The sequence below is a fragment of the Xiphophorus hellerii genome, chromosome 1, assembly GCF_003331165.1.
Source record: "Xiphophorus hellerii strain 12219 chromosome 1, Xiphophorus_hellerii-4.1, whole genome shotgun sequence".
In the NCBI taxonomy this organism is placed as follows: Eukaryota; Metazoa; Chordata; class Actinopteri; order Cyprinodontiformes; family Poeciliidae; genus Xiphophorus; species Xiphophorus hellerii.
The window spans coordinates 22,039,253-22,067,164 of NC_045672.1; the positions used below are offsets into that span (position 1 = coordinate 22,039,253).

The 27,912-nt window shown below is 38.3% G+C and overlaps 1 protein-coding gene across 3 annotated transcripts; it reads left to right on the forward strand.

Annotated features, from left to right (window-relative positions):
• The first annotated feature begins 13,782 nt into the window (after nucleotides 1-13,782).
• Nucleotides 13,783-27,402, forward strand: LOC116721902 (dysbindin-like). 3 transcript variants are annotated; one of them, XM_032566040.1, is made up of 4 exons: nucleotides 13,783-14,253; nucleotides 21,500-21,649; nucleotides 22,020-22,169; nucleotides 24,241-27,402. In XM_032566040.1, exons 1-4 carry the CDS (start codon nucleotides 14,211-14,213, stop codon nucleotides 24,540-24,542), a joined length of 645 nt encoding a protein of 214 aa, XP_032421931.1. In that variant the 5' UTR covers nucleotides 13,783-14,210; the 3' UTR covers nucleotides 24,543-27,402. The 3 variants fall into 3 exon arrangements, with proteins under 3 accessions (XP_032421931.1, XP_032421852.1, XP_032422004.1); XM_032565961.1 differs by having other exon boundaries at nucleotides 13,786-14,253; nucleotides 24,235-27,402; XM_032566113.1 differs by lacking the exon at nucleotides 13,783-14,253 and adding an exon at nucleotides 21,144-21,289 and having other exon boundaries at nucleotides 24,235-27,402.
• Nucleotides 27,403-27,912: the final 510 nt, after the last annotated feature.

The following is a 27,912-nucleotide window of genomic DNA, read 5'->3' on the forward strand; positions in this document are numbered from 1 at the left end:
TCACCCTGTACAACCTTGCGATGTTGAAGATTTTGTAAAATGACGATATATTTGCAAGGTTAGATGAGAAGGGCGTCGGTCAACACGTGCAATAATTTTAAGTTCTTCATCAAACAATATTAAATGATGTCAATAATGTCAGATTGTCTGATATGTTTTTGCAAACACTAATTAAATACAGAGGCACACCCACATTTCAGATTTTTATCTGTGAAAACATTTTAATTCCAATCAAATACCCATTAATGACCCGGTTCACAGTTATGAAGGGGACAAAGTATAATAGACTGGAGATCTATCATGCCCGTTGTTCTGTTGCATATTTCACTCAAATACACGTTGTGGGGGCGTGCAGTGGTGGCGTAGTGGTTAGCGCGACCCTTATTTGGAGGCCTTGAGTCCTCGACGCGGCCGTCGCGGGTTTGACTCCCGGACCCGACGACATTTGCCGCATGTCTTCCCCCCTCTTCTTCCCCGTTTCCTGTCAGCCTACTATCATATAAGGGACACTAGAGCCCACAAAAAACCCCCTGGAGGGGTAAAAAAAATAAATACACGTTGTGGTTTTGTAACATGAAAAGTGGACAAAAATTCATGGGTTGTGAAAGCTTTTGCGAGGGCCTGTATAATAGCACATGCTTAGATATGCAGTACACCAAGACAAGGGTGGCTGTGAAAGTGATGTATATACTCTGTGCTCTAAAAAGCAGGAGTAGCAAGTCAGCAACATCCAGGTGGTTTTGGTTTACCCTCAGATTTTACTCCTCCCTTGTTGTCTCACTCGGCCTCTTCTGCTTCATTATTTGTCCTTTCTCCTTGGCTAAAAATACATGCTGCACTGTCAGTGTAACAGATCACCGTCGATGAAACTTGCTGCCAGCATTAGACAGTATTTGAAACAGCAGCAACACCATCCGCTCCGCACAGAAACACACACGAGCCTTGGATCACGATGGTGTTGGCGGATCAGTGTTTGCAACTGTTTGTGATCATGTAAAAATGACTGTTTGTGTGTGCTAGACAAACAGGTGCAGTAATCTTATGAAGCTGGCTGAGCTGTTGCGGGGTTGACTGTGAAAGTGCAATAGTAACTTTAGGTCACAGCAGTTGGAGAACAGGAATAACAAATACTGTCGCACTTACGCGCACACACAGGGCTGCACCTGTGCCTGGCTGTTCTAAGTAACAGGAATATGTATGCGAGAAAACGGCTGGGTGGGGTGATGCAGACAATGAAAATATGTGTGAGCGAATGTCCACAAGGCTACTTGAGAAAATAGGTTTTACATGCAAGAGGGGAGAGAGAGGAGAAAGAAAGAGGTAGAGAAAAATAAAGCGCGAGAGAGGGAAAGTGTGAAAAAAAGCAGGGTTGACGGGCCACGCTTGTGACTCGTAAGAAAATTAAATAAACAACAACTTCTCACTCCTGCTTTCACACTTGATGTGCAACTCAACCGAGTCTGACGGAGACGGCACAAGGTGTCACTGTTCAGTGCTCGGGAGAATTTTCCTCCTTGTTTCTTGTTCCCATAGCAACTGTGTGGTGACCTATGGTGACCCCCAAGAACAGTGCACGGATGGAGGGGAAGAAAAGGTGATATTTATGCAGGGTCAATTACTTTTTCTCAGGTAGATAAATATTCTTGTAAATATTCTAAACCATAAATAAATCTGAAAATGAATGTGGGATCAATCTACGGGCACAGCCCAGTAAATTAGAATATAATTACATTGTCATATAGATGTATTACACAGAGTGATGTATTTTAAGTTTTTATTTCTGTTAATTTAATTAATGCTTACAGCAGATAAAAAACCACAAGCCCAGCTGGTCAAAAAGTAAATGTTTTCATAAGAACAAGAAAATTGTGTATTTTAACTCTAGAAAATAATCACTATGTAGTGCAGAGTATATGCATTCAGTATTTAGTTGGGTATCTTTTTTCATAAATTCCTTTTCTTTCTCATAACCTACTATAGATTCTCTGTAGGATTCAGGTGAAGTAAGTCATTTAACCATGTATTAGTCCTCTTGGCAGTTCAGGCAGATGCAAAGTCCTGCTGCAAATGAATTGAGCATCTCCATATAGCTTGTTAACCACAGGCATCAAGTTCTCCAAAGATGGCCGCTCCGACATTCCACAGGATGACATTGCTCTCCAAATCAAAACTGATTGTGGAAAGTTTATGATGAAGTTTGTGGAACTTGGATTCTGTTCCTCCTCTACACATTTCCCACTTCCTGGAACCTTGATTGTGGCCCTGAGCAATGCAAATTTTTACTTTTAGCTGAAAAGAGCAGTCAGCAACCGTCCTGTCCTTTTTCTCTTTACCTAAAGTAACACATTTTTGACTCTTTTGCTCAGGAGTGGCTAAAAACAAAGGACATGACTCAGTGTAGCAGGTCTTAAGAGAGCAAACCTAAATTACAAAATATCAACTGCTCCTCCTGCATCTGTGATTCAGCATGTGGTTGGAGCCTCCAGAAGAGACTAGGGTTCAAATACTTTAAGCTTTTTCTGTCTATTCCACTCAAAGTAACACCACTGTTGTCCATAAAGACATTGAAGCACCACTGAGTCTGCAGATGCTATTCCCTTTAGTTCATCATTTAGTTCAAAATCATTTTAGTTCAAAAATAATATATGTATTGTGAGAAAAAGTCCTAGAAAGTTTGGTTCATAAACACAGACAACAGTCAAAACCTTCCATCTTACAACTTGGGGGCTTGAAATTCTATGTCACTCTCTCTGTTACCTCTTCTACCACACTTTTTCCCCAACCACCAAGCTTTGAATTACAGTGTTTGAATAAAATGACCAGCCTTCTTATTTATCCATTTTATTTTTTTAGGAGAAGTGCATCAAAGATTACCTGCTGGAAAACTGTCAGGTAAACAGCCTTCCCCTTAATCATGTTGGCCATAAAATGGGTTTAGTGTTTATAGTATTTCCTGGAGACAAAAATTACTTTAGTTAATTAAGTGCAATCTCTCCTTCCATATTATTATTGTCCTCACAACTTTTCCTCCCTTTCTAATTATTTCTGCATAACAGCGGGCTCCACACAGAAATGCTACCTGTACTTCTATCGGCCTTGTTGTCTCATTATCAGAGTGACATTTATGTAGTCCTGCATAGCCATCTGGATACGTCCCACACACATGTGAGAGAAACCAGCCTGGGTCTGGATCTGACTCACATCAAACAGCCTCTCTGCCCACACACACACATACACCCAAACACACGCACACACACACAAACGCTAGGACATAAACACCAAATACAGACGGCACAAACAGAGCTGTTTCCAGAAGCTAATATCTGACATTTAGCAAATAGTGAGGTGACAGAGAGCTGCATCACACTTACGACTTTCCAATCACAACAGTAGGGCCTCTCTTAAAACAGCTGCATATAAATCTGCAGACAGCTGTGAAAAAACAAACACAGAGAACAGTCACATTTCCGTAATAATATAGGTGATATGTATTTTTTTATGTCATCCATATGCATGCAAACTAATGGTACAGCCCCTGGCATACACATAGACAAAGATCAATGAGAGGTTATAGGTTGCAGCCATCCAGGAAAGTCCCGAAAATGTACTATTAAATTAAATAAATTACGTTATAATTAATTTTAAAATAATATATTTATTGTGGTAAATGTTTTCAATAGTCCAAAACACAGAGGTTTTAGGGTGTTAGGTTGATCAGTCATAAAATAAAAGGGTGGTAAAACACACTTTTATATCAGTACCTCTTGTGAAGTTCTTGAATCACCACTAAATATATCTCTGAAAATTCTCTTTGTGGTCTGAAGCATGTAGTGTTTTGTTATGTATTAATGACGAGTAAAGACGATTTTTTTTAAAAAAGAGATCTGTGTGACTCAAATGGAGAGGAGATTAAAGGCTACAACCTGAGGTAATTCGAGCATGCTGCATCTGGACCACTTTACAATCCTCATCTTGCAGCAGTCTCTAACCTACAGAGAGGATGCTATGACTGGTGCTCGACATTTGTGAAAAGCCCAAATGCAGTTTCGTTATGACTGTCAGTTCAGTGGGCCATAGAAAAACACAAGTGCACACACAAGTGAACAAAAAGAGGTGAGCTATACCAAATGAATCTCATTACAGTGATGTGAAGGGGTGCATGCACCCTGATTAACTAAGCTTTGCGCTTCAGAATCATATGCCTTCAGAGGCCATACCCAGTTACATTTGCCTGCAGGTTACACAGTCCACTGTGATGTTCAAAGGCATGCTTAAGCCATGCTGGATGTGAGGTAGGCTTCGTTCTGTGCCCTTCATCTATCCATCTCCTTCCCTCCTACCTTATCTCATTTATAATTGATTGCTCCCACTGTAGCAACTTAATTTGCTGCCTGTGAATAATGAATGAGACATGGATAGGAGGCACTTTTTCCTCTTTGCTGGTTTGATACCCGATTAGCCATTTACAGTTTATCTCTGCTATCATTGACCAGGCACAAGGTTCCCAACAAGGGCCATAGAAATGTTGTCGAGAGAGTCACAGGCCCCAGGAATGAATAGAATGACTGAGGGTGCATTTGAATAAATATTAATGACTATGGCTTTTACATCAAATGAAAACCCAAAATTAAGTTTGTCAGAAAATTTGCATTGCACATGAGACTATTGAAAAAAAAATTACAAACCTTTGCATGGATTAATACATCAGTGCAATGGGGTATGGAGGCAGTCAGCTTGTTGGTCTGCTAAGGAGTCAACGAAATCCATGTAGCTAGAGGCCTTCTTCTCATCCATTATTGGGTCTGGTGTTTCACATATTCCTCTTGAAATTGCTTAGTTTCTCTGTTGGGTGTAACTCATGTGAGTTTACTTGCCAATCAAGCACAAATATACAGCTGTCACTTAACTGGATACCAGAGTGGCCACCACTGGCTCCAAGACCTGCTGCAAAAGAAAGCAGCAGATCTATGTAAAGCTTTTCAGCAGCGGGAATCCTGAAGTACTCTAAAATTTCCTCGTAGACTGCTTTGGATTTGATAACACATGGTGGACCATGGTGAATAAGTTAGTTTATCGGACCTCAAGTAAATAAAATTCCATACCGCTCCCTCTTCTTCCAGGTTCAGAGACTTTGATTTCATAATGAAATGCAACATTTAATTGTGTCCAAGGTCCTCCTTTTTCACATGAAAAGGAGAACTTTGGACAACTGAGCAACAGCTAATTTCTATTCCTCCTCTGTCCAGGTAAGCTGCTTTTCATAATGTATAGTTCAGGGAGCGGCAAAAGTAGTAGACTAAACACAGTCTCTTAAAGCTCTGACTCCAGTATCCCCAAAACCAGTGTTCAAATTAAAGTTTTGAGGTCCATTGTCCTGCAACTTTTAGATATGTTTCTGGTTCAACATACCTGAATGAAATGTCTGAATCTTCTTCTCAGAACACATTAAAGTTCACCAGAGTCCTGCTAGTAACCTTATTATTTGACTCACGATGGACCCCTGCCCTAAACTTTGCTTTGCATTCCAATTCTTCCAAGGCTATAGTAATGCCATCTACTTGTGTACATTTTGTGACCACACTTTTCCCTTCAACTTGAGTTTCAAATTCATTTTGATATGCTTGTAAACAGCTGCATACTCTAAATACCTAGCTTCTTTAGCAATGACTTTTGGTGGCTTACCCACAATGACTGTCTGCTGAGCAACTGTCAAGCCAGCAGTCTTCCCCCTGATTGTGTAGGCTACAGCATAGTATTTTCTGTATACAAAATCAAATTCCTTTTTTAAAATGAGATACACCTGAATTTCAATTAAAATATAATAATAATGAATAAATTAATGATAATCATCAGTTCAAGTGACCAAGAAACCAGGCATTTGAAACTAAAATGGTAATTATGTGTTTTTGAATGTGTGATTGAATCTTGAGCAGTAGTGAAACGGTGGAGCAGTTAAATGCAAATGAACCCCGTGACATTGGCAATACAGAGCCGTCTTTAGCCATGCAAACACTACATACTGTACCTCGCACATGTTCACGCTCGTTTAAATACCCACACTCGCAGAGACAAACAGTTCCTTGGCACATTGAGATATGCTCTTTTGAGGTGCCTGCCATGTGATGCGCATTCTGCTCACCTCCTCTATGCAGCTCAATGGACTTTCAAGCTGCATCCAACTCACGCTCGCTCACTCTCCGCCCGTTTTATTAATAGCATGTTTCTGTTCCACAACGTGCCACAGCATTTCTAATGAAGGCAAAGAGATTGCATTATTAAAGTTACGTCAACCAGATGCTGCCTCAGTCTTTCTGGAAGCACAAAGCAACCTCCGACCTGTGGGAGCGTCCCACCTACTGTTCCAGACCAGATGCGTGTGCTCACGTACTCCTTCCCAGTATGTGCAGACAGACATATGCTTATAAAACGTAAAGTACACATTTTCACAAGACCGCTGCAGAAGGAAAGTTGTGATCAACAGAAGGGTCTTGGTTGTGGGTACCAGATGACATGGCAGTTGCTTGGTGCAACCTGATGGAGTGATTGCATGTTTGTTCTTGGAGGAGCGGAGATGATGACTGTCATGATCTTTGAGATGATGAAGACATGGAGGAGGACACTGATGATGTCAGGATGATATCTGTTGACATTCCATCATAGTCTACTATAACTATTATGTTCATAAAGGTATTTGTTAATATATTTAAATCTCGTCCTGCCTGCCTGTTTCTGTCTGATGACATAGTAAAGTGAGGACCCCGAGTGCCTGTCTGAGTCGTAGTGAAATCATAACCGTCTGAATCTGACTAGGTCTTAATCTAAAGCTAAACGGTAAAGATTCATCCGTCTCTAAAACGAGATGGATGAATGTTTTTCAGGCGGGAAAACACACAAGAATAAGATTACGTGAGAATGAGAGTCGCACTGTAGGAAGCTGGAGGAAGATAGAGGGAGAACGCAGAAACAGAGACAGGGAGAATAGATGAGCATGAGAGTGTGCGAGAGAGATAAATAGAAACGGAGCAAGACGGAGGAGTGGGAGAGTGTAAACAGCAGAAGGTTCACTAGGTTCACTCTGCAGTAGAGGAGCTGAAAGATGGGCGTCAGAACTCGAAGCCCGGGGGGCTGCGAGTGACTCACATACTCATCTATACATTCACATGGATACATGCAGAGGAGTGCTTTCTGATTAGATTCATGCAAATTCTGCTTCATCTCCAAGTACAAATCATTGTACGTACATACAAGCCCCAGGAAGACAATGTGACAGAATTAATAAATGAATGTTAAACCAGTTAAACCCTTTATTTAACTTATGTTCTTAAATGATCATACTCAACAACAACACAGGTTTCCTTAAGACAAGTAATTAAAAAAAATATTATCGACTCAATAATTTGAACTGAAGAAGGATTGCCTTGCCAAAATATTTTCACCCCTAAACATTTGCACATTAAGTCAAGTGTCACATGGTAAATTTAATGTACTGTACTACAGTGAAGCATGGCATCCAGCCGCATCCTTTCCCCTGTACTCTGCTGCTCTAAATAAAATCAAGTGCAACCACCTACTTTTAGAAGTTGCATATTTAGTAAATGGATTCACCCTGTTAATCGCATTAATGCAGCTGATCAGAGGAGGCATCAGTGGCCTGTAAGAGAACATTAGTGAACAAACAGCATTTGGAAGACCAGAGAATCAAATCAGAAGTATTTTAATTAACTGACTGCAAGACAAGAATAATATTGATCAGAGTAGAAGCTAGGTGGTCAATATTAACTCTGGAGGAGCTGTAGATATCCACAGCTGAGTTGAGAGAATCTGTTGACAGGAAAACTTTTGTCATGAACTACACAAATAAGTATTTTATGAAAGAATACTATAAAGAAAAAAATACGGTGGTAGCATAGTCCTCAGGTTATTTGTTTTTCACCAGTGACAAGGAAGCTTGGAAGTTGCTAAATATAGTGTAACTGAAAGAAATCCTGTTTGAAGCAGGAAGTAGTTGAAAGTAAGGCAAATGTTCACTTTCCAACAGGAAAAGAGCCTTAACATAACACAAAATCACAATTAGATTAAAACATTCATATTAGAACAGTCTACTCAAATTTCAGACTGAAATCCAAATGAAAATCTGTCTCAAAATGATATTCTCAGCAAATGTTCTTCATCTAATACAACTTCCATTGAGCAAGGAAGTAGGCCACAAGGTCTCATTGCTGGCACTGACAAACCTCAAAAGACAAATATCAACTCAGGTGGAATGAATAGAAATGCTCACAACCATTTTTAGAGTTAAATGTGCAAAACCATTATTTTTTTCCTTCTACTTTTAAGTTGTACACCAGTTTGTTTTGGACTTTAATACTGTATAATACATTGAATTTTGTAGCTAAATTAGAACAAAAGTTTAAAAAAGTTGAAGAATGAATTCTTCCTCGACTTCCTGCATTTAAATTAATTGAACAGAACCGCATCATTGACTGACTGTATAATCTGACATTTCGACAAACATAAATGACCCCAAAGTTGGCCTTTATACTCACAGGTCACCCAAACAATTTTCTGTTCAGTTAGCATATTTTAATCTCGAAATGACTAATGTCCACAACATAATACTTAGTTTCCGCAGTTGTATATCAGTAGAGTTGAGTCAAAATGATACTGTCAGTCATTTAGTCCAGGCTGCTGCTTTTCTCAGCATGAGTCACTAGATCTCATTTAGACATTGAAAAACATACTGCACACCCATGTAAAATTAACACAAACGGTACTCTTTGCAAAAATAGACCTATTTAAGGACCTCATTATACAATGAGAATCGAACGGCTGGCACAGCTGTTGTCTTTAAATTTGTTTTTAGACTGTCACACCTCTTTTTGTACTGCACATTTATAAATCAGTTTATACCAGATTTGTGACCAACAAGACAATGAGTTAATTGCTGTCAAAAAGTTTTAATGATAAAACATGTTGATGTAACTTTTGAATCCTTTGCCTGTTATGACAAAGGATTCTCTGAATTAGAGTATAGAGTCGTTTTTTAAGTATTTGTCCTGCGCTGTCACCTGATTATGTTGCACTCTACGAGAAATCTGTAGAGATCAAGATCTGTTTCACACCAGAGGTTGTGCAACTCAAAGGTAAAACAAACCCAATCCTGTCAATTTTGGAGTATACAATGGCTAATTAACACCATGACAGAGCTGCATGCTCCTCTTTCTGAGAAACAAGGCTTTGCTGCTGCTTCTGCCGCCTTTCTTTCCTGACACATTTAGCTTGTAGATACTGCTGAACAGGGAAGCTCAGAGGCACAAGCTGGAACACTTGCAGGCAGGTGTGCATGTTCGTGCACGTGGCGCTTCGATGTCTGTTGCCATGGTGACCCCCAGAATATCCCCGCACAACACAATGCAATATTTTTTCATAAACTTTGAGGGCTTTGAGTATACAGTCTGATGTAGCTGCGCAGACACAAACTTGGATTTGTCTCAGAGACTCAGCTTTGTGAAATTTTCTTGATAGAAAATTGTTAAGCTGTTTAAGGCTGCATGTTTACAGTTTCAAAAAGCCACTGCAAACTATAACATAAATGCATGCAGGTAGTACTAACTAGTAACCAGGAATACTATGTGTGAGTGTTTGTGTGTATCTCGGTGAATAAATGTGACTTTAGTCTGTGTGCGTGCACAAATGTGTGTATTTACCACAGTATGACTCACAAACCACATCAGAGACTATGCTGCAGAAAACTGAGACAACACAGTTTCAAAGAGGAAGCCAGCTCTGATAAAACTGAAAGAGCAACAGGCACATTTTACACACCACCAACACTCGCACACACACACACGCACACCCCCATTAATATGCACACAAAACCAGGAACAGTTTGTGGAAATCCCCTTTTGTTCACCTGAATGAATTAAACTTGGGAGGATTTTGAACCAGAAATTCAAATCTGACACGTGATCACAATTTCCTCTTGGTTTGTCTTTCAGTACAAAAAGTCTGATATATGTTTATCAAGATCAAATGAAATCGAATATCATTTACTCTGGATTTTATAATGCAATGGAAGTTAGGTATTGGTCTTTCTTAAGAAAATTTCAACAGGAATCACTGTGCCGAGAGCAGAGCTGAAGTTCTTCTGAGATGTAAGCTGAACTGCAATACCCAACTTTAGCCAGGAGATGTCGATATTGACTTGCACATGAGTATCTTTAGCCTTTCATTACAGGGATAAATACCTCCCTCTATTTGAGGAAATAATTATAGCTCATCCTGAGCACAGCGACAAATTGAAGCAGATCAGGCTATGTATCCTTCTCATATCATTATTCTTTTCATTCTCCTTATATAGTCTGTGCTGTGTTTTCCATGATATTGGAGGTTAGGAAGAAACAGCCTCTTCCAACTGAAGTGTGATGTAATTGCCTGTTAGAAGCCTCTTATTAGGGAGGAGGGAAGTCAGGACCTGCAAGAATTCATGATACTAAGTGCCAATTAGCTTGTTCCCCCACATGTAGCTGTACTGTTACAACGGGTAGAATCCACCTCAGGTCCACAAGCCACAGATTCTAGAAAACAATAGGATAGACCCCTAAATAAATCTAAAAGCATATTCATACAATTTTCCTCTTGTAAATATGCATTATTGTCTATTGTTCTACTGTTGGAAGCAATAAATTGCTTTTTCAGTGATCACGATAAACAGGACTTGCACAAGTGGGGCTACATGCTGGAAGCACTGTTACCTTCAAGCAAGGAGATTTGGGCTTTAAATCCCAGCCTGGTGTCTTTCTACACTGAGTTTACATGTTCTACCCATGAATGAATTGCTTCTCTCTGTGTACTCTGCTTGAGTGTATGCAAATGTCTGACCTGAGCTGTATCAGCAAAAAATAGACACCATAATGAAGTCCTCAGAATGTATTTTTCTTATGCTAGTTTCACCTTTAATGCATGCACTGAGCTGTGGAGAGAATCCAGAGTTAAACTGATTAGAAACGAATGGCTGGAGTAATTAGTTGTTTCAAATCCTGAGTAATTATAACTCTGAGTATTTGTGTGATATTAAAAAATGAGGATCATTAAATGCTAGCTTTGGACAAAACCTTTAGATCCTTCCTCTTTTCCTTTTGCCCGGGATCGAGCGGCGTTCTCCATGAGCGACCCGCAACCGCGTGCTGTTAAAACGAAACAACAACAAAACGTGTTGACGTCACAGATCACGGAGTTTAATCTCATACAAAGCAATCGACAACAAAGCTGCAGAGGTACAGAGATATACATTTTATACAGACAAGAGAACATACAACACGAAACACAAAAGACAGACAAAGGCGCCCAAAATGTGGAGGAAAAGATGGAAAAAACCTCTCTCTTTTTCTTAACACGGAATCTTAAAGTAAAAAGGTGTTTCCCTATTTAATATATGCAGGCAAGGCGTTCCGTTCTTTGACCAATCAGAAACTCCCTCAACACCCAGAGATCCTGGGACTCCCCCTATCTCAGCTCCGATGTCTGGCTTTTATCTAAGTCAAAGGACGGACGACTTCGTCCTGGGCCGCGCCAGGTACGGGGAGAGGCGCCAAGAAGTCTCTTCTGCTCTCTCGGAATTGTAAATTTTATTGCTGTGTCTGTCAACGGGGGAGGAAAAAAAAGGCCCTGCTTTGGCCTGCTTCTTCAGCTGAATTCCCAAATGTTCAACAGAAAACTATTCCAAATTAAAGTGTTGGCTATACCTTTACACATGTCGTGGATTAGCTATATTAAGCACCAAACAATAATTATTTTCTTTACAGTGACTAAAATTTGTTTGGATAATATTGAGGCTTTTCAAGGAAAAGTTTGATTTTGTTTGATTTTCATTTGAATGTATGTAAGTAAAGAATAAAAACTAGAAAAAAAACTCAAGCAGTTTTACAGTTAAAGGATTAGAACCAGCGGTACTCTTCGCTGCTTTCGATACATAATTCATGTCAGTACCTGCTAATAAATCATCAAATCTAAATGTTATCAAGGCATTAGTAAATGTCAATGGGTAAATGACCTTTTAATTAGTCACTAAGTCTGCAGACATGAATGTTAATGGATTGTGCAGATACTTTGCTGCTCCTTTCTAGAAGTCAAAGGGCATTTATGATGCCTTTTTGAGAAATTAAACATAAAAAATATTCACAAATTGAGTTTGTCTCTGCCATTTGCCATTTCCCAGGCATTTGTGGAAATTCAAGGATAGCTTTGTTTTAATAATAGAAGCAAATTTCAACAAATTGAAACTCTGTTATATTGACTTCTATTAGTTAAACTGTTTGATTTTCAAGCAGAGTAGCAGTAAACTAAGGAAAAGATTTGTCTGACAAATTAAAATTAAGTAGAAAAATTAAACAAATGCAATCAGGTGTTACTGACAAAAAAAACATTTTTACAGTATCAGTTGTAATGTTTGTTTAAAATGGATCATGTGGATCTAGTGAACATCAACCACTTCTGACTTATTTTCTGATGTTAATTTTTGAGCTAATTAACATGTTTAATTTGTGTTGCCTACAATTGCAACACTATTGGAAAAAATCGGTCTGCGTTCAGAAAGACTACGCTATATAAGGCTGTCGTCCTCATATTGTTCAACAATTAGAATAAGTGGTGTCTCAGTCAGTCATGTCACTTATAACACTTTTTTTAATCATGAACTTCAATCAATAGTCCAAAAACTGATGAAATCAACAGTAAACACGAAGCAAAATGCTATACTTAAAAATATTAATGTTTTATGTTCAGAAAGAACAGGTAAGCCTGGTGTTTCAAAACAAGATATTTTTGTCACAGATGTATAGTCTGTTGTGTCAGAAACAGGACAGGGCCACAATGATTGAAAAAACAATCTGTTAGTTCAATATGTTTCAAAGTCCTTTTTTCACATCACAGCGACAAAGTCAAATGTATTTTATTTGGACCGTATGTAACAGACTACTACTAATTTTTGGTGGTATATTACATAAAATAATAAAACAAAATGTGAAAAGGTTTGACATTCAAGTGAGGCAGGGTAGTTTTGTCTAGAACTAGAAGCCAAAGTATCTCAAACTAAAAGTAGACACCAAAAAAAAATAAACAAGAGCATGTAGCTTACAAAAATCAAAGTGAAAATATAGCTGAAGGAACTAAAAGAGTGCTAGCACCTGTGTTCAAGAATAGCAAGGCATTGATCATTCTTCTCTTGGTTTAATTTTACACTTGAATGCATTTCTACTTCAAAAAACATTACTTAGAAATAAAGCTCCTGGGGTGCTAGATGGCTCGGTGGGTAAAGGAAGTGCAGAGGCTGTAGAGCAGAGGCTGTAGTGCTCGGCATTGTTGTCCTGGGTTTGATTCTATGTCTCGGACCATTTGCTGCATGTTTTCCCCTTCTTCCTCCTCCCAACTTCCCATCCAATTACTTTTAAATAAAGGACATTAGTGCCTAAAAAAAAATCAAAGTTCCAGAAAAGCACCTTATTGTATGTATGTATGTAACAGACAAAAGTAATACATAACAAAAGGAATGCATAATTAATTATGTAGAACTTTTTTTTTTACTACAATTCTCTTTTTACCAGCAGCAATTATTAAAAGATGGAAATATTAAGTAAAACTAAAAATGGCTGAAATGGCTTACTCTACAATATTATGTAAAAACCTCCTCCTGATCCTGTTGACCCCCACTGTCATCAGTTGGTACAGACCACACTGCCTCACTCATCCCCTCAACACACACACCCACGCACACCCCCACATACATCACATCTAAGCTGTACAGCTTCTTACAACCCTACTTAGCCAGTCTGACAGAGTGAGTAAGAGAGCATGTGTGTCTATATATACAGTATGTGTGTGTGAGAGAGGGACTCTGCAAAACAGCCAAGATGAGAGTGAGAAGCAGTGAGAGGGAAAACCTGGGGAAAAAAAACAACTAATCAAACAGAGGGGGAGGGAAGGAGTCAGCGAACACAGCAAAAAGGCAGAGCAGGGAAGAAGAAAGAGAGTTAAAGGGGAATGTGAGCGTACTATCATTGATGGTTCAGGGCACTGAAGTCAGGAGAAATGCAATGACTAGATGACTATCCACTCCACTCGCACCAGCATCCTTTCCTGGAGCCTTGACAGGAGAAAAAGTACACACTCAGTCAAAGGTAAACAGTCTTCAGCCAGTCCCACATTACTGGATCATGTCATCTACTGGCTCGACAAACCACAACAAGCGTCTGGCGTGTGAGTATAACCAATGTAGCATTTACTCTGTTACAAGTGCAGATGCAGACAAAGTGCCAATAAGTTGATCTTTAGTATCTTCTTTCCTGTACTGTTATTATTCGCATTACTCTCATCTACTAAAGTGTAACTGAAATTGCATTAAAATCTCTTCTTTTGATACAATATATTGAGTACATTAAGATAAAATGAAATCTTAACATAAACTTTGGAACAGCTTTGTCTTCTTCATTACAAGTCATTTAAAATCTGTGAGCTCTGTAATGAAACTTTGATTAATACTGACTGTCCTACTTTAATTCTTATATCATAACTCTCATAAAACACTGTTTTGTAATTTTCCTAAATCTATGTTGATTAGAAAACTGAACCCAAGGATATATCTTTTCATTCTTTCCCAAAAACACCAAAACCTACTTATGTAAGCTCATCCTTTTCCTTCCTAATTATCCCTTTGCTTCCAGCCCTCATTAGGAGGACATAAAAAGTCTCATTGTCCAAAGTGATAATAATAGCTGACGGTCCTGTCTGGCATGGCTAAATTAGCCTGACAGCCTTGATGGTGGTGCAACAATGTCGATACAGTTGAGATTTAATCAGCGGGAAGGGATGAGAACTAATTCTTTATGCCTGACAAAGGTAAAGCCAAGAAAGTCTTTACATGAGGACTGTACATTACAACTTACCTTCATACTGCTTTTCTTTCTGATATATTAAATTACTCTAGAGTAACTGTTTTGCTGAAGTATAATGAGAAATAAGAGATATGAAACTCGCTGTGAATACATATGTATGGGGATGAGTACAAGCGTTAATCTAGGCTTCAGCCAGAGCAGTGGTGGGCACTGTTGGAGGTCATCCAAATGAGTTCAAATTAGTATTTGATATATATATATATATATATATATACTGTATATATATATATATATATATATGTGTGTGTGTGTGTGTGTGTGTGTACTATGTACTATTACACAGGCTGCCTGATGGGATGGTTATAGAAGAAAGAAGCAGGACAGCATTAATGGCCAGACTTGATTTACTTTCTGCGATGTGGCTGTGGGTTTATGGATATGTGTGTTTGGGGGGTTGGGGAGGAGGCAGGAGGGAGGTAACAATTGCGGTGCAGTGATCTCACTCATAAATGATTTATGTTTGATGGACTTCTGTGGCTAAGAGGCGTGCAAAAAAGCAGCGCCTGGCCTGATAAATAAGGGTAGTAATTTCTCAAAAATATGTGGCAGCATAGATGGGTGACACAATCATGGGGATCCCAGGAGGCGAATAAGTGGAAGGAGGAGGAGAAGGGAGGAGATAGATGGGCTGTCAGATGAAAGTGGCCATGCTGCATGACAGCTTTAGCAGCTTTCTCAGGTCTCCAGTTCTGGGTTCGCTGGTATCAGAGAGATGATCATGGGATTTCTAGCCACTTGCCACAAGGGAAGTGAATGCTGCGCCATGTGACTTACAGGTTCAATAGGAACATTTGTTCCCTGCTTTCAGTGTGATGCCACAGAGTGAAATATAACTGCAGCACTAAATGGCACAGTTGAAATATTTTCATTCTGGAAATGGGAGACTGGGAGTGAAAACTGCAGCTGAAAAGAGAAGAAACAGCATATGCAGTTTCTTTATCTTTGGGAAATGCAGGAGAAGTATGGATTTTTTGGACACTGTGGTGAAAAATAAAAACTAATTAGTGCTAGGAGGTATAAAAAGAAGATAGGGAAAAAATAAAGTGGTTTAGCTTAATTGTCACCTTTAGTCCTACCCTTAACTCCTGAGCTTATACTGACTTAAATTTCTTGATATAAACATGTGTTACCCTGCAACCTCGGATGGCTGAGGCTAATGTAGTAGATGATCTTCCCTCAACGTGTGATGCTGCGATATAGAAAAGACGAGATACACACGTTGAGCTCCTTTTGCCTTCAACAGGAAGATTTATTCTTCTCTTGATGACCGTACTCCATATACAACACTACATATGCAATACTTCATATCAAATACTTCAGGTATCACTGTATAATTTCAACAAATAACCCTTCGATTCAGTACATTACAAATGACTGCAATATCCCTTTAAACCGAACGAGAATTATTTTAACATTCGGAATTTTGTTGAATGACAAAATATTTTAGATAGCTTTTAATTATCCAAACCAATTAGCTTTGTTTTAACTCAAATACCTTGTCCCTTTTCCTCAGACCTTTAATATTTTTAACTTTCAAAATAAAAATATATGGATTTGCTTTTAACTATTTTAATAGCTTTTACAATTTTTATTCTGCACAACATATACTCATTGAGTTTGACAACATTGTTTCTGTGTTATTGAAATAGCCCATAAAGAAAAGACACCAGAAAAATATCTTTTACTGTTTCAAAAGTGAAAAATACAGTAAGTTCAAAATGAATTCAATCTCTAGTCCTTCAACTGCTTCTCAGCTAGCTCAACACATGTACAGTGTTCGCTCGCATTAGCATTAGTTAGCCTCCAGAAATACGTCCCGTTTTCTACACAATGTCCATCCAAAGCTGTACAAAGTGATCCACCAGTTGACTCTCGAGTCTATAACCTCTTAATTCTTGGACACCACATTTATGCATCAACATACATTTTTACTGACCTGCGATATAGAAAAGACGGGACACACGTTGAGCTCCTTTTACCTTCAACAGGAAGATTTATTCTTCTGGTGTGCTCAATCTTTTCTTGGTCACTAACGCGTCAGCGCCCCTAGCGGCCATGTGTAGAATTGCATGGACTAACTGAAATAACACAACAGAACTTATTACGATGAGAAATTAAAGATACAAAATGAAAAATTATGTTGGGGTGCCTATTTTCTTACTTCTTGGTTTTGTTTACTAACTTGTTTTTCACCCCTCTACATGTGCAGATGATCTGATCAATCCAAAAGGTTTTTTAATAGTGAAAAGTTTATATACAGTCATCATAGGCATGAATGTCATTATCTTCTTGGTCTTTTAATAATGCACTTGAATTGTTCTTTTTTCCAGAGTGGACTGATTTTACAACAATGTCAATTATTTAAACAAAATAGTCATATTCAATAAGTTAGAATTTTACTGAAAAGCTAATTTTAGTATATAAATTGACCAAGTAAAGTACATATATATCTATGAATTACTTTAAGTACTTGGGGGGGGGGGGTTCAGCATAAAGTAAATGCAAAAATATTGCATGACTTGCCTTTGTATTTTACTGCATGTAACTTAGCTGAGGCAAGCAAATAGCAAAGCTTTTTCTTACAAATCACTGACACTACAGTTACTTTATACTAGGACCTACATGTGCCAGAGTCAAATTGCATGACAATTTTGTGCCTTCTTAAAAATTGTTCTATTTTTTATTCTTCCATAATTTAACCCTCCATGGCAAACTCAGTGAAGTAAAGAGTCCTAGCTACATTTCCAGACATTAAAAATAATTATGTGAGCAATGTTGTCAGGCGGTACAAAACAGAAAGAGTCCATTCCTGGGTACTGAAGGATACAGCTTGAGGACTGTGCTTGTGTTATGCAACAGTAAGACTTAAGCAATGATAGTTTAATGTGGGCTAACAAAGGGAATTATGGGATTTATGAGTAAAGGACATGAGCCATGAACAAAAATCAAAGGATTTTCAAAGTCAAATAAGATAAAGCTACAAATTTAGCACCAGTAGAAGCATGGGCCATTTGTCCTTGGCCTCCATATCAATTAAAACTTATATAAACACTTTGTATGTATTGTCAGTTATTGGAACAATTGCACGGAATTACATGCAACAGGAATACTGTGTATTTCCTGAATTTGAGAAAAACCCACACATTTCAAGCTTTTACTTCTCCATTTGTCTACATGCATGTTTTTCCTTTTTTTCCGTTTATGTCTGTTAGAATCCCAAGGACAGAACCTCCAAAACAAAACAAACGTCATGTCACAGCTGATATTCTCTGGTCACTGACAAATCCACAGCTCATATTTTCCACATGACCTGTGTTCTTTTCCCTGGTTAAAGGGTAAGACAGCACTCTATGTGCAAGGGGTTGCCTGGTTTCATTGACATTATTGTATTACACTTTCCTCCAAATGGCTTTTGGAAAACATTGCTTCAACTGTTAGTAGGGGATGGCTGGAGTGAAAAATCAATTTGATTTTAGCAGAACTGTTAAGATGGTCTGCGTTTTAAAATCTCATGCCAAAAGTGAGGGATTTCCCAGTGTGAAGAAGAAGAAAGACATTTTGATAACAAGGACAAGTACAACTGCATTCTCAGCCAATTTGCATGAAGATCACCTACAAACCCTCCACTGCAGAAAGATAGGAAGCTCAGAGGTTGTCTAGATGAGTCACTCTTCTACATATATGTTATCAGCCCACGCAGAGAGAAGCAGATGAGGGCACACAGCTGATCCTGCATGTGGGTTGGATCTGACCATTGGTCATCTCATCTTGAGTAATGCAGTGTGATTTTTAGATGCATGGGCAGAGAAAGATGGCAAGCAAGAGTCACAGAGAGAGAAAGAAGCCAACAGGCAAAAAGTGAGGTTTACATAAGCTGTGTAGTTTCATCATCATCAAGCCTATGCCTTCAGTGATGGCTTTATTTATTTTAAACTTTCCACTCCTGCCTCATGGTCATGATGTGACAGGGACTTCTTATGTGAAGACCGGTCTCCCAAAAAATGCATTTAGTTTTAACTGGCTAAATGCTCTGACCTGATTACATTGTTCCTCTGCTGTATGGGGGTTTCTGTAGGACGACAGAGGCTGAGTCAGATCTAATCATATTTTTGTTCATGTTGACTTTTCAGAGGAAGTTGGCTACAAGTTTTTGTTCCCAAATTTCTTTCTTCCTTTTTGAGATCTCTTTCAAAGTTCCAAACATCTTTTTGTAAGGGTTTGATCAAACCAGAAACCAACAGCAAGAAGGTTTAGTGTCGTGATATTGCTTGCTTAATTGGTGTCTCTAAGATTTTATATTTTAATATAAAGAAGTGCACCTTTAAAATGATGAAATAAAACAAAATATGCATTTTTTGTAGTAATTATGCAGCTCCTCAAGCAGTGCACCATGGGCAGAGTGGCATGTTGCCCATATCACTAACAAAGTGTGACATCATTTGAAGATTAGTTTATCCAGTAGGTGTTTCAAGGTCACTGTTGTAATATATTCAAAACTGCAGCCTTCGATTTCAGTCCCTCATAAGCCTAAAAACAAAAACGTGTTTGCATATTTATATATTTAATAATTTACAGCAGTATTTTTTATGCTGATTTACAAGATTTACCCAACCCATGAAGTAGTGATAAATCCCATCTATGCACATATCAGAATACAGAAAAAGATTATTCTGAGGATAGGCAGTGATTTAACCTTAATCCTGTCTCGATTTTTAAAAAAATATTTCACACTTCTTCTCATCAATCAGCATTTTCACCTCATGATAGGTACAATTATGTTAACATCAAAGGTAATCATTCTGCTAAGAAGGTTGAAAAAAGTTGTTCAATCCTCTCAACAGTTTCACAAGAGTAAAGACAACCACACTAGTCATTATATATTAAGCACATTCCAAAAAAAGGGAAATGTTTTACCATGGGAGTTAACATAAATTTAAGAGTAAACCATACCTATGTAGCAACACTCAGTTCATCTAGCCATTGTATTTACATGAAATTTTGTGTCATTACAAACATGCCTCGGAAACCGAAAGTTTATGTCAAGATTTCCACTAACTGCTGAAACATCAGAGACTGTAAACAGCTGATTTATTTATTTTTTTTTTACAGACTCCAGGGACTGTTTGAGTGACAGAATAAAGGGTTATGGTTAGTGGCTGACAGTGGACACACACGCCTCCAGGGCAGTCAAAAAATGACTGGCACAATGACAAGCCAGTTCTCTAGAGATGGAGCTGTCCAGGAAGAGAAAAGCTGGGTGACACATATGCGCTGCAAGAGATGGATTTCAACAGGAGAACAATGGTGCCAAAAACTATCAAGATGCTTCTTTTGTGCATCATGAAAACTTGTTAACCCTAGACGCTTCATGTTGACAAACTAACAATAAAGGCATAATTACACCCTTAAATTAGCTGGACAACAATATTTAAACTCTTGTACATGTACAAAACACTTGTGACATGAGTAAAAGTGTCAGCTGGAGGAGCCCAGGGGAGAGTCACTGTGTACTGAGGAGGACACGGCATGCTTATGCAACCAGGGCCTGTCGGCTTATTGAAAGTCACTGTCCGATTAGACAAGCTTACAGTTGGAACAGATGTTCCTATAATAATGTATTTAATTTTTTTTTTCTTATTTAAGGTTTTCTGTTCTATTCTATTTCAGACTTGCTAAATTAAAATGGACACACCTACCAACACAGAAAGAAAAATTATCCAGATTTTATTTGCAATATGTGTGGATGCGTGTGTGTGGGCGTGTGCAGGCGTGGGCTTGTGTGTGCGGGGGTGGGTGGGCGTGCGTGTGTATTTTTTATATATGTAAATTTGCTGTCAAACAAGACACTGAGTGTGAAACTAATGATGAACACTAGAGGTCAGACTACTATCACTGTGAAATAACTTGGTTCAATGACAAGCAACAGAACAAACTAATTTATCACAGCGTCAGAAAATTACCATATACACACATGTTAGGGAATTATAGATTTCAATGATATACTACTAAATAACTAATTTTTATCATAAGGTTCAGTTGAAGTTTATTTGAAATTATTGTCTCAATAAGAGTCAATAACTGACTCTTATTGAAGAATCAGTCAGAATCAGTTTTCCGACACCTTTTAAAATGAAGGTGTGGCAGCAAAACAAGGCTTTGCCAAATGTAGTAACAGGCTGGACTTGTTCTGACTCTTTCAGTGTCAGACAGCTATTCAGAGACTAAACTCTTTAACAGCTCCTTTGAAAGGCAACAGCATTAGTTGACCACATATTTTGCAAATGAAACCAGAACTTCCCTATGAGTCACTGAAAGACAAACACAGGCAGATACACACAAAGGTGATCACATACATTTCTAAAATAATTGCCAAAAGCTAAACTTTTTAGAAAACAAGCCCAAAAGATTTAAAATGCTATGGTAATTATTCTTGTGGTTAGGTTATTTTTCTGTAAATAAAAAAAAATAAATTTCAAGACAGAGTACATTAACTCACAGGAAGTGAAGAATATTTCTTCATGACTGTTTTCTTTATGTCGTTTGATGCTCAGCTGAAAAGGACAATTCCCAGAGTTTGTACAACAATGATTCTGCTCAGCACATGAAGCTAAGAGACAGGCAACGGTTCTTCGAAGATGTCTACCAGCATGATGTGGACAACTACCTGCCCTCTACACACCTACAGGTCGACTGCAGGAAACGTGAGTACCTTCTGCTCCTAGGCGAAGTAAATCTCAAATCGAAGTGAATGAGAATGTTCAAAATATTGCCTTCTGGTTCAAATATAAGTCCCTATTATATCATGATTATATAGATTTTGATGGAACAGTTATGTATTTATATCCTGTAGAATTGTATATTATATTTGCTCAATCTATCTATCTATCTATCTACTTGTGTAAGCGTCTCCTTGGCTGTCAGGACACTGCCAGTAGGAACACATTGGGGGGGGAAAAAAGAACAAAAAAACTCAAACATGACTAATTTTAAAGAACAGTTACTTTTTTAAAAGTGTCTGTATGTCCATGATTTACATATGAATTTTCTTTTCTATGCATTGATCCGGTGCAGCCCCGATGGGCAGTATTTCATCTATGGAGGTGAACGTGGACACTCTGGAGCAGATGGATCTGATGGATATATCAGATCAAGAAGCCCTTGACGTGTTCCTCAACTCAAGCTCAGTTGGTGATGAAGGAGCCCTAACATCTCCACTACCAGGTGCGCAACAAAAAAACATTTTTACTTGCTGATCAGTAACTAAAAATGTTATACATCTGTATACAAAACATGCTATTCTCCACATCCTGGCATATATACATCTATCCCTTTGACATTGTTTAACCTTTCAAAATTTTAGCATAGAAACTACTTCCCCAGTGTGAAACAAAACATAAACTGCTGAGAGAGAATACTAGGAAGACAAGGGTAAAAGAAGAGGTGACTTGGCCTCAAGACATAAGACTCAAATTTCATGGAATCTGATTGCACCTATAGAAGACAAACCACACCTACTGCCCCAGGGAAAATCAGTTTAATGGAGCTAACATTCCAACACCAGGACCCAAGCCAACTTCCAATTATCTGCCTTAGTTTGAGTATAGTTCAGGGGTGTCAAACTCCAGTCCTCGAGGGACGCTGTCCTGCAGCTTTTAGATGTGCCACAGCTACAAAACACTGGAATGAAATGACTTAATTGCCTCCTTCTTGTGTAGACAAGTTCTCCAGAGCCTTGCTAATGACCTAATTATCCTATTCAGTTGTGGTGCCGCAGAGGCACATCTAAAGGTTGCAGGGCAGTGGCCTTCCTGGAGTTTGACACCTGTGTATAGTATAGTTCAATACAAATTTATTTATGGGCTGCCAAGTAACTGCATGAAATATTAGGAGTGGCAAGCGTTAGTCTTTCCATCACAGGTTAAGAGGATCTTTGTTATGACCTGTTCTCATGACAGCAACATTTATTTTTTTGAAAGGTAGGGGGAAAAAATCAGCTAAATCCATCATTAAAACCACCTCTGTTTACTACTGATATTCTTTTCTTTTAAGATCTTTTAATTGTTACGGCATCTTTTTAAAAGGTGCAATTTCAAAGATTTCTGACTTTTATTGGAGTTTTTTTCCAACCACATAGCAATTTTATTTTATTAGAGGCAGATATGTTTTCTAGTAAATGTCAGAACTTGGAAAGAGGGAAATGTGTGAACACTCGTGTGAAAAATGCAGGGTTATGTGCTATAAAATAGATGAGTGTGATAATTAATCTCATCTACAATACCCGCCCAATTCTTCTGAAAAAATATTTTTCAAAGTGGAGGTGTAAAAAAACATTGCAGTAATCTGGCTGCATAAGTGGGCACATTAAATTCATGATTCATTGAAATATGAATTTCATGTGTTTGAATTGCAGAATTCTGTCCACTTCAGCTGATGTGACAGTTACAATCAGTCTGATTAACCTAACGCAGAGAGCAGCTGTCCCTGATGGATTTTCTTCTTTCTCTTTCATTTGCATTCTTTGCCTAAAGCCATAGCTCAGACAGCAAATTAAAAGCATTTGTTTGTGCAGAGTTATCAGTCATAAAGAAGAAAACTTTACGATAGGGTCACCCAGGCCTCTTTTCTATGCCTTCAGCTTGTTCAGAACGCTGCTGCTTCTAACATATCTCATTGGTTCTGCTATAGAGTTAATTTTGAAATCCTTCTATCGGGTTGTAAATGCCTTAATGCTCTTGTTGCTCTGTAACTCTGATGTAATTCAGCCTGTAATTGATGAAACTAGTTAGTGAAGCTGTCAAAAGGCCGACACTCAAGAAGCCCCAGGTATTGTTTTGATTATGCCAGGATGTATAATCCCATAAACATTTTCAGGGAAATGTGTGTAAAGTTGAACATCTAGGCCACAATTCTAGACGGTAATTTGGTGCAAAAATACCCAAAGATGAACACGCCCACAGTCAAGCATAACGGCAGCAGCTATTATGCACTGAGGTTACTTTTGTTCAAAAGTAACTGGCATTTTTGTCAAGGTGGTGAAATTTGTGAGCATCATATTTGACCCAAATATGACGCAAAATCAACAACAAAAGAATATTAAAGTTCTTCTGATGAATATTAAAGTTGTGAAAAGCGGAGTGTAAAACGATTCACATATCTTGTGGACACTAACATTGCAATTAAACAACACAATCACATTTTAGGCTCTTCTCTGTGCATTTTAATTTAATATTTATTTATTTAAAAATCTAAATCTGATAAAAATGACTGTAACATGTTGTTCACCTAGCTATAGATTGTGAGGACGATGATGAAGATGAGGTGGATGAAGAAGCAGAGGTTGTCTACAGGGAACGAGCACCGCTGCAAAGGCAAAACGAAGTCTACCGTGGATCCCAGTCTCGATTTTCTTCAACATCATCTGGTTCCAGTGTTACCAGTGCAGGCGGAGCCGACACACCAGTGATCCAGTCTGATGATGAAGAAGTACACGCCGACACTCTGCTTCTAACCTCTGTTCCCAATACAAGAGATGAAGAAACAGAGGAAGAAGATGAAGAAGAACGATGCTTTTCAACAACCCATCAAAAAGACTGAATATTTTTCCTTCCCCCTGTGCATATGCATTCTTTTTTAATGAGCTGAAATGCCCCGCATGCTTGGGTCAACTGTGATTACCTTTGTCCTTTAGATTGTGCATTCTTTATGATTTACCAACTAACCACCTTTACTTTACAAGCTCTGTGGCACATTCATTTGATAGTTTCTTGGCAGTTGTGTCAGAAGACGTTTATATCAATACAATGAGTCAATTTCTTCGTCTGCACTTGTTCTGATTGACATAAAACAAGTTCAGTTTTACTCCTCAATTTGCCAAGGGGGATCCTTGTGACTTATGTTGTTTTTATTATTAAAGGCTCAGATTCTCAACAGATGAACGAAGAACTAAAAACAAGAGCCCCACTTAGTCAAAATTTAAGTAGGCCACATGACCTAATTGAAACCTGAAACGCACAGGTAGACTCTATTTAAGAATTAGGTTGGTTCTAGGAACAATTGGTTTCTAGAACCTTTACTACAGCTCTGTTTCAAAAACATGAAACTCGTTATGAGTTGTAAAAAGAAAACATATCTGTTTTTTGAGAGATACAGAAAACACATTAAATCAAGTAAGTCGAAGATCTGGTTATGAATGAAAGCAGTTCCACCATACTTTTAATGGAAAGCATGTCACAAAAGAGGCCAAGAAATAAAGCAAGTAACAGACTGCTTTTGTAAGATATCCAGTAATAAAAACACACACCACAGTATTAAACAAATCAAGCGTAAACGCCTCTGTTGATCCTGCTCATGGATTTTCTTTTTATTTATGTTATTTTAGACAAATCTGTTTGAAGTTTGTTGAATCATTTGCCATGTATTCATAATGTTGCATTATAAAACACAGTGCCAGCTTTTTTTTGTTAGCAAACAGGATTATGCATCAAACCTAAGTACGATTTTTTTATGCTCTTCTTTTTGCAGTTCTCTTTGCAAACATTATCTCCAAACAGGAGTTACAAAACTTCCATGAGTACCTGCTCGACAGCATGTTTTGACTTTCATTGTTGTTAACTCTTGCACTATAAGATATGTAGTTAATCCATAAAGATTAAAAGTGTCAGCTCTTTGCTTGAAGAGCTCAAAGAGTTCAATGATAACAGTTTCAGTTTGAGGTCAAGCCGTGCATTTTTTAGGAACTGGGTTTTATTAGCAGAAACTGAAAAACAGAAAAAGAGCAGGCAGTTACTGGATTTTGTTATGTTAACAAAGCTACAACAACATGCCAAAATACTGTTTAGTGACAAACAATGAGTGAGTTTGAAATATATTGGGCTTCATTTTCTTTTTCAATTAAAAATGTTTTAATTTAAAAATCCCCAGCCAAGAATCAGGGAGTGTTGCGTGTCGCACAATGGTACACTTGTTAGCGCTGTTGCCTTGCAGCAAGAAGATTCTTGGTACACATCCAAATCTATAGATTTTTTTTTTCTCCCTGTGCGCAAGTGATTTCTCTCTGGGCTAGTGTAACTTTCCCACACAATTGTGTACCGCACCTTTCTACCAGTGACTGCTGGAGATAGGCAGATGGGCGCTCTGCAAGGATAAGAGGATAAAGATTGCTCTCACACCCCATAAAAAAGTTCACATTCACAGTCCTCAAATTCTTGTCCAACATATACAGTACACAAGTTAAAGAGAAATATTATGTAAAATTGACTTTTTAAGCTTTACATCGTGTTCTAATTTTATTTATTGAAACAACTGAAGATCATATAGTTACTTATGTTGTACAGTGGCACTATGTGCTTAATGACCCCTTTAACAGTTATTAAGGCATTGTTGTGCAAATTAATGACTTGGTACTGAAATACAGAGTGAAAAGTAATTAATACAGTTGCACCACTGTGGTGCTATTATCCTGCTGACCCACACAATCCTTCAGACTCATAGATTTTGGTCATCAAGCCAGGTGATTGTGGAGAGCTCCACCTGTGTCTTCTGGAGTTGTCGACATAGTAATTTTGGGGTCATCTGATTTTGTGATTCCCTCCGGTAGATTTTCCATCATGCCCATCAGCACACAGAACCATAAGTTGTGAACGATGATGTCAATTTTCCGCCCTATTTTAGAACTGCAGTCTGACTGTAGTTTTAACAATAGCAGCTTAGGAAGTGACTGAAGCAGTTCAGTCATGTTGGCCACGCTTCCACATATTGAATTAACATTAACAGCCATGTGGTTTGGATCGGCACTTCTGTCTTTGCAGTGGAGGATGGTTGTTTACAACAGAGGGTTTTTCTGGTAAGCTTCATAGGGTGGAACTGGCGCACGGCACACATCATGGGAAAACGTTAGCGGTTGGGAAAAATTTAAAACAGGATGCATTAGATTCTCAGACCCTCCATATGAAGCAAATAGTGACAAGTAGCTGCTTTTTACCAGGTTTTCTGACTACAAAATGAAAACACAAAAAATACACACCTGCTTTTCTTTCTTAATCAGTAGCTTTTGAAGTGGTGATTTTACATCAACCACTGATGACAGAAATAAAATCTGTTTGTAAAGTTTCTTCTGTTTGCATGAAGAAAGTATTTTGTACATTATGAATGAAATGATTTCTTCTTTTTTTGCAAATGCATGCCCTTATGTTCTTGTGAATGTATGCTTATATGTTCTTAGTACTTTCTAAAATATGCTGGTAATGCCTGTGTGAAATATGCTGTCTCGTTCTCCATGTATTGTTAAAGGAGAGGACTCCATGTTTATGGTGTGAACAGATGGAGAAAAAATGGCACACCTAAGAAAAGTTTTATGTGCTCATGTTGTGTGTTAAATTTATTCTGTAAATGCATAAAGATGTCAGTGGTGCAGCACAACAGTAAAGCTGTTAATAAAGCAATCCCAGAGCCTTTTTACTGTTGCACTTTTTCCCGCCTTACAAAATGCCACCATTAAAATTAACCTGAGAGTAAACCTGCTGAATGTACTTCTGCTTTCAGTTGCCTTTCTTCCCACACCTTTTGTCCCCCCGCCCCAATTTCAGTGAAGGCTTGTTCTCTCTTGTAGAGTTTTGACATGTTCTGAAAAATCAGAGATGCTTACTCACTATAACACCTGTCAAGACTCTTCTGAAGACTGGCCTGTACTCACTTGCTGGAAAATTTGAATATAACTTCACAGGCTTTCTTGTACCGACACACACTGACTTGTGTCATGTGCTCAGGTTTCCAGTGCAACTTGTTTTGCAAGTTTGGCATTAAACTGAATGTTCTCTGCCTGTTCCTGGATGCTACGAATGTCTGTGGATAGTGTATTTGCTGGCGAGATCCACAAGATCCATTATGAGGACAGTTTTGAACCACAGTGGCAGTAAAACCTTCCTTACATGTTGGTTAAATTGAATATTTCACTTAGCTTTAGGCC